At 48.3% G+C, this 7,481-nt stretch overlaps 1 protein-coding gene across 1 annotated transcript in view; it reads right to left on the bottom strand.

The window, feature by feature from the left end:
* The window catches only part of LOC115065090, a 91,492-nt gene that overhangs the window by 57,166 nt on the left and 26,845 nt on the right, over nucleotides 1–7,481 (bottom strand). Inside the window, 4 exon segments of the mRNA XM_029544743.1 lie at nucleotides 2,384–2,426; nucleotides 2,428–2,509; nucleotides 2,624–2,807; nucleotides 7,364–7,416. Coding sequence (XP_029400603.1) covers nucleotides 2,384–2,426; nucleotides 2,428–2,509; nucleotides 2,624–2,807; nucleotides 7,364–7,416 — 362 coding nt within the window.

Genomic DNA, 7,481 nt, shown 5'->3' on the forward strand with positions numbered 1-7,481 from the left:
AAGAACACTTGCATAGGAGGTTTCACTTCAGGAAATCAGCAAGTCACATCAGCTGTGCAGGTATGCAGGCAGGTCACTTTGGGTTACTGGTGCTAATGGCCCAAGACTAAAACAGCCTCCAGCCCTTGGTGGGGACGATAAGGCAGACAGGGATGAGAGTTATCTGTGTGTGCTTGTTTTTGTTACATAGATGTGTGCTGATTGGCTGGTTGGATGGTTGTCTGCAGTGATGCAAATGAAACCCAGGCCTCGCACATGCCAGGCAAGCTCTCTACTTTGTTGAAGTTTTAATGCACCCTGAGAGAGATGCACACCAGTAATACATTCCAATAAAGCTTTATGTACAAAACAGCATAAACATGAAATGCAAATGTCCCAGGGCTTCCAGGCCAAGCTCTAAGGCTCTAAGGTTCCAGGCTCGGTGCCCTTCCATCAACCCCTCCCAACTTCTCCCACGGTGCAGCCATCTGTCCATCTGGTCATAGCATGAACTTTCTGAGCACCTACTGTGTACCTGATGGGATAGTTGTCATCGTGAACGTGGCTGACCCAGGCCCCATCCACCCGACACTCAGGTTCTAGGGCAATGAAGGTTATAACAAGACATATATCACAAAGGAAACACAAAGGAGAAAAGCAAGAGCAGGGACTCTGGGCATCTGGGAGCTTCAGTGTCAGGCAAAACAGCAATGAAGACGTCATAGTGACCAGGACTCTGTGTGTGTGAGTGCATGTGTATGTGTGTATGTCTGTGCATGTTCGTGTATGTGTATCTCTGTGCATGTGTGTATGTGTATATATGTTTGTGTGTGCATGTGTGTGCATGTGTATGTTTGTATGTACATGTGTAGTTGTGTGTGTGTGCATGTGTGTGTGTGAACTATGGGCAACTTCTCCACTACACTGTCACCTGTGGCTCTACTATGAAAGGTAGTTGGGCCACAACCCAGGTCCTCTGGAAGAGCAGCCAGTGCTCTTAACTTCTGGGTATCTGCCCAGCCCCTCTCCACCTTAGTTTTCTAAGATCTTTTATTTTATTTATATATGTTTGCTTATAAGAATTTATGTGCATCATGTGTGTACATGCATGCATGTATGTTTAAATGCCAGAGGTCAACTTTGGGTACCTTTCCATAATCACTTACCACCTTATTTTTTAAATTTTATTTCATCTGTATGAGTATTCTGCCTGCTTGTATGTCTGTATGCATGTTTGGTGCCAGTGGAGGCCAGAAGGGGACACTGGATTCCCTGGAACTGGAGTTACAGATGGAGATGAGAGGCCATGTGGGTGCTGGGAACTGAACCCAGGTCTTCTGCAAGAGCAGTCAGTGCTCTTAACTTCTGAGGCATCTCCAGGCCCTGTCCACCTTATTTATTTATTTATTTATTTAGCTATTTTTTAGATTTATGATTTATTTATGGTGTCTTTAACTTCTGAGGCATCTCCAGGTCCTGTCCACCTTATTTATTTATTTATCTATCTATTTATTTAGATTTATGATTTATTTATGGTGTCTTTCCTTGCATAAGTTAAGTTTGGTTACTTACTGTATAGTATGTTACAGGTGTTAGCCTCTTATCTTTTGAGCTGAGGTCTGTCACTGAGCGTGGAGCTCAGCAGTTCAGCTGGCCTGGCTGGCCAGCACACCCCACGGGCTCTCTCATCCCTGCTCCCCTCCTCAGCACTGGGGTTACCCAGGCCTGATCACCACACTGAGGCTTCTCTATGGGAGCTCGGGATAAAACTCACGCTTGCTCAAGAGGCACTTTACTAACTGAACAGCTCCTCAGCCATGCTCAGCATACAGCTGCAGAGGGAGGCATGAGGACGTCTGGAAGAAAAGATACAAAGTAGGCTAAGATGTACTAGCAAGTCAGAAACCGAAGCACAGAGAGCTCCGTGGTTTGTGGGCAAGACCTAGTTTTGGGCGGTGGGCAAGCTTTTCCCACAAAAATACAGGAATAACTTTCTTGGGCCTTGCAGCTCTCATGTAAAGATTCCACTCAACAGTTGTAGCAATAAAGAAGCCATAGATAGCCCATAGTTCTGTGTGCTAATAAAGCTTTATTTACCAGAGCAGGAAGCAGGCCCACGTAGCTCACGGAGTCTACCAGTACTGCTCCATGTGGGTCTGGACCATGCGGCAGCATCAGAAATTACATGCTTATTTGTGTGCTTATTAGGTGCATAACCAGCTTGCAACACCAGACTCTAGAGAACAGGGGGAAAATACCTGCTCACGCTGGACCTAGCATATAGGAGTTGCTCAGTAAATTCGTAATAATTTTGAAGGAAGAGGTGAATTGACACCTGCATCAAGTTTGCTCATTGCCCAATCACAGCCAGAGGGGGGACAAAACATTAGGAGATCAAGGGAATCCTTCCGAAGGCCTGGATAGCCGCCAGGTGGATCTCTGGAGAGATCCCTCAGGGATGCGCAGGTGCTCTGCACAGAGGTGAGAGCTGTGGCTGCCAGGCCTGCATTGCCGATGGCCTTAGCACAAGCTGAAGCTGCAAAGCGTGGCCTGGCTGAGTCCTGGAAGGGCCTCCAGCCTCCCGTTTGTCCAAGGATGACCTGCCAGGCAAGACCTGAACCTAGTGCTGAGACACCAGCTCTACACACCTGGCCAGCAGCCACAGGTTCTGGGAAGCTACAGCTCACACCCAAAGCCTCTCCCAGAATCCTCACAAGCGAGCCAACTCCAGGCAGCTGTTGGCAGTGCCCACCCAGAGCAGTACAGAGGTTATGTGCCAGGGCTGAGTTGCCAAGGAAAGCCTCTGGGCTGGGAGACTGCAGCAGTGGCTCAGGATAGACAACAGCCCACCCCACCCCAAGAAGTCTGGTAAATGACCTCAATCCTCCCCAAACCTGATTCAGTGTGGCATTTCCTAAACTCACAGTGGCCTGGCCGCTACCTCCCACAGTGAATAAGGGACTCTGCTTGGCCTGTTTCTAGAGAGATCCCAGCCCCAGCATAGAGATCTGTGCTTTTAGGCTGAAGGGGAACAGGAACATTTCTGTCATGTCTGGGGGAAATCTGGGGACACACAAAATAAGAGTTAGGAGAGAGGGCTGGCTCAACAATTAAGAGCACTGACTGCTCTTCCAGAAGTCCTGGACTCAATTCCCAGCAACCACATGGTGGCTCACAACCATCTGTAATGGGATCTGATGCACTTTTCTGGTGTGCCTGAAGACAGCGACAGTGTACTCACATACATAAAATAAATAAATAAATCTTAAAAAAAGAAAAAAAAAAAAGGAAGGAAGGAAGGAAAAAAGAAAAGAAAAAAAAAAAAACCTCAAAAATCATTAAAAAAAATTATTCTTAAAAAGGGGCAGGGGGAGGAGGGCTGGAAAGATGGCTCAGTAGTTAAAAGCATTGACTGTTCTTCCAGAGGTCCTGAGTTCAATTCCCAGCAACCACATGGTGGCTCACAACCATCTGTAATGGGATCTGATGCCCTCTTCTGGCGTGTCTGAAGAGAGCAACAATGTGCTCATAGTCATAAAATAAATAAATAAATAAATAATCTTTTAAAAAAAAAAAAAAGGTTAAGAGGGTGAGGGGCATTGCTCAGAGGCATGGAACCTGTCCAGCACGCGCATGGTCCTTGATTCAGAGGTTGAGCACCAGAAAAAAAAAAAAATCAAATTTGGTCAAAATGTTACTGCTGGATGGCTGGATAGGGTGCTATAGGACTGCAGTTGTAGCACACTGGAGGTTAGGCAGGAGGAGCAGGAGTTCAAAGCCAGCCTAGACCACAGAGTGAGACACGATGCAAAGCCACAGGGGGAACTACAAAAGCTGTAGGAGGCAGGGAGGATGCAGTTGTCATGACCCAAGACCATATGGCCTCTCTAGGGTAAGACATCCCACACAGTCATCTGCTCCCACCTACACCAGCAGCACTAAGCTGAGTGACCCTGGTCCAGGCTGCCAGCTAGAGTGACAGGGTGAAGGTCGCTAAACAGAAGTGGGTGGAGGATTCTGGCAACAGGCCTGGACACCCCACACACAGCAGAATGGCTCCTGCTGTCTCCCAGGGGCAAGAAATGAGCCCAAGTTGTCTCTGTACCAAGTGGATGAACCAGTGTCCTGAGCAGACTGTGGCGTTCCTACCGGGAAGATGCCCAAGAGAGAAGTGCTCTTGCCAGAGACCAGAAGGTCCCCAAGGGCAGGGCAGAGTCTTTTGGTGCACCCAGAGAAACTGAAACCTCCCATGAAGGACTGAGAGGCCAGGGCTGGACCAGCTCAGAGATGTCATGAAGACAACTGGCCCACTAGCGCAGTCAGAAGGCATCCACTACCTTTGTTTTTAATATAATTTCTCTAAGTGTGAACTTGGCCGTTTGATTTTTTGGACTATCTTGGTCTAACCACTAGCTGCAGAGGTGCCTGTGAACCTAGAAATGAGTGCCTGTACCCGGTGTGCCTCCTAGCACGCATGCTCAATCTGCAGCTCACACCCCGTACTCACAGAACACCAGGCTCTGCTGCCACACCTCTCTCCCATCTCTTCTTGTCAATTCTGTTCTCATGGAAGCGGCCATGGCAGCTTCTCAGAGACGTGAAGTAACCTGCTTCATGTTGCCCAGCCCATAGGAGACACAGCCCTGCCTTAGCCCTGGGGTTAGATTCCTGGACTCAGTTCTGAAAAACACAATTCCTGGGGCCCTGAGTGTCCATGTCAGCCTGAGACCACCCAGCGCTGACGGAGCTCTGCTGTGGTCCACATGAGAATGCAAGGTACAAAGTGCTCTCATGGGGCCCCACACGCACGCCTATCTACCAGCAAGCGTTTTGGAATCTCAGCGTGTGTGTGTGTGTGTGTGTGTGTGTGTGTGTGTGTGTCTGTGTGTGTGTGTGTATGTGTATGTGTAAAAGAGAGAGAATTAATATATGAAATTTGTATGTGTAAATGTTGGTGTGTATGTACATGTGTGTGAATGTGTTATGTGTGTATGTGAATGTGTGTGAGTGTATACAAAGGTATATATGTGTATGAATATGAGTGTGCAAATGCATCTCTGCATGGATATGCGAATGTACTTCTGTGTGTATGTATGTGCGTGTGTGTGCATTTCGGAGTACATGCATCCTGGTGCACGCATCTCAGCGTATGTCTTCTAGGAAAATCCACAAGCACAAATAGCTTTAAGGCGCATTTCGGCTCTTTTCTGTATATATCAAAATAAAAGACACCTGACTCACGGTTCTGGTAAGCTAAGCTAGATGCAAAGGCACCAGGGTGGAAGGAGAGACCTGACCTATCAAAAGCTGTCCTCTGGCCTCCACGCATGTGCCTTGTATACACGACAACAATTAGGTAATTTTTAAAAATTAAAAACATGATCATATTCAAATGAAATTTTTAAAAATTAGAGACACAGGCATCAGTCACCATTGAAGTAGAAAGAAAAGCTGTTTATTGTGACCTTGACCAAAACCAAAACCACTGCTACCTCTCCTCACGCCTGTCTGCCCCAGCGACTTGCTTTGCAGCAATCTCCTGATGTGCAGCAGGGGCCCTCCATACGACAGGGAAACTCAGACTGTGCTGGCAAAGGACAACCTCTATGCCTCATCTAAGCCTCGTATCCACACCATGCAAAGAACAGATAAGTGGGGGAGGGGAGGGGAGGAAGGAAGGAGGGATGGAGGGGAGACTAGCCTGCCCAGCCCTTGGAGGGTGCTCATGACTAGTGTGGTGCCCGGTGGACTGTGGATTGTGGGTCACTTAGGGTCCAATCCAGACCTGGCTCAAAGCTGATGCCCACATGTGTGTCCTTGAACACAACATATAGCCTGTGGAACCAGGGTCAAGGGTCAGGGTTTGAGGTTTGGATGCTCCATATTCACCCTCAAAAAGCTGTTGGGGCTCAGAGGAACCAAGACCCTCATCGGTGTTGGGGTCCTCCTGACGCTCCTGGGAACCCTGGCTGGCTAAGCCCAGATACTGAGTGTGGCCACAAGTGCTGGCAATTCATCTCCTCACATGCTCTGAGCCTGGGATGGTGGGATGAGCATCCCCAAGGCAAATGAGGATGCAGATAGGGCTGGACCACAGTTTCCCATCTACATTTATGGTGGTGACAGCGCCCACATCATTGTGATGGAAATGGGGCTTCTGATTCTTGATAGAAGCTGTTGGCCAGTTTCACAGAGCTCTGCATTGCAACACGCCCAGATAAAGTTTTTTTTGTTGTGGTGGTGGTTGTTTCTGTAAACAGCCGCTCTGGTTCTGTTTTGTTTTAACGATGTGTACCCGAGTGTGTTGGTATGAAAATATACCATCTGTGGAGATCAGATCCTCTGGAACTGGAAGAGTTGTGAGCTACCTGTGCGGGTTCTGGGACCTGAACCTGGGTCCTCTGCAAGGACACCACTGAGCCATTTCTCCAGTCCCGTGGTGGTCCTTATTTAACAGGTTCTAATTGGGTGCTGAGCACCTGGGGAACTGCTTTACACACAGCATGTCACCTCTCACCACAAGCTTAGGTCAAAAGAGCTAGGCCCACGCTTAATAAGAGCAGTCTCAAAGGGACAGGGAGACAGCTGGGATGAGTGTGGTGGCCACCTGTAATTCAGGCACTTGAAAGGGAGAGGTAGGGGAGCCTCAGAGCAAGCTGGCTATCAGTGAGTTCTGGGAGGCGGCACACACCTTTAATCCCACCTTTTGTGAGGCAGAGGAGGAGGCAGGTGCGTCTTTGTGAGTTAGATGCCAGCCTGGTCTATGGAGCGAGTTCCTGGACAGGACAGGCAAGGATACACAGAGAAACTCTGTCCAAAAAAAGAAAGAAAGAAAGAAAGAAAGAAAGAAAGAAAGAAAGAAAGAAAGAAAGAAAGAAAGAAAGAAAAGAGAAGAGAAAAAATAACCTTGCCTTTATGAACATGCACCCACATACATGCAAACACGCATCCATATTCACATTGCTTATAGAAAAGTTCAGAAAGGTGGAGTCACTGGCTCACATAACATCACAGCCATACGCATAGCTGAAACTCAAACCCAGTTCTCACTGCTGTGGCAGCACACACACACACACACACACACACACACACACACGGAGTCTCAGAACTTAGGAGACTGAGGCAGGATGATGCATAATTTGAGGGCAGCCTGGGCTTTGTAACAAGTTCCAGGCCAGCCTGGCACATAAAGCAAGCTCTGCTCCCTACATGAGAACCAAATCTGAGACAGTAAATCCTTCCTTGAACATAGCACCACGGTACAGCTCCATCCCTGCGCTAGGAAGGGAAAACACAATTTCAGGATGGGAGCAGTTTCCCCTCATGGGTCCAGCAACCCAGCCCAGGAGAGAGGACAGGGCTGGGGACTGGGGAGTAGACTCACCAGCAGTGTGTGCACCATGGTGTCTGTGGGCTTTGGGATTGTGGGGAGCCGCCCTCACATTCGCCATTACAAGATGGCGCTGATGTCCTGTGCTCTAACAAACAAACAAGGCAGCTGC

The sequence above is a fragment of the Mus pahari genome, chromosome 12 (genome assembly GCF_900095145.1).
Source record: "Mus pahari chromosome 12, PAHARI_EIJ_v1.1, whole genome shotgun sequence".
In the NCBI taxonomy this organism is placed as follows: domain Eukaryota; kingdom Metazoa; phylum Chordata; class Mammalia; order Rodentia; family Muridae; genus Mus; species Mus pahari.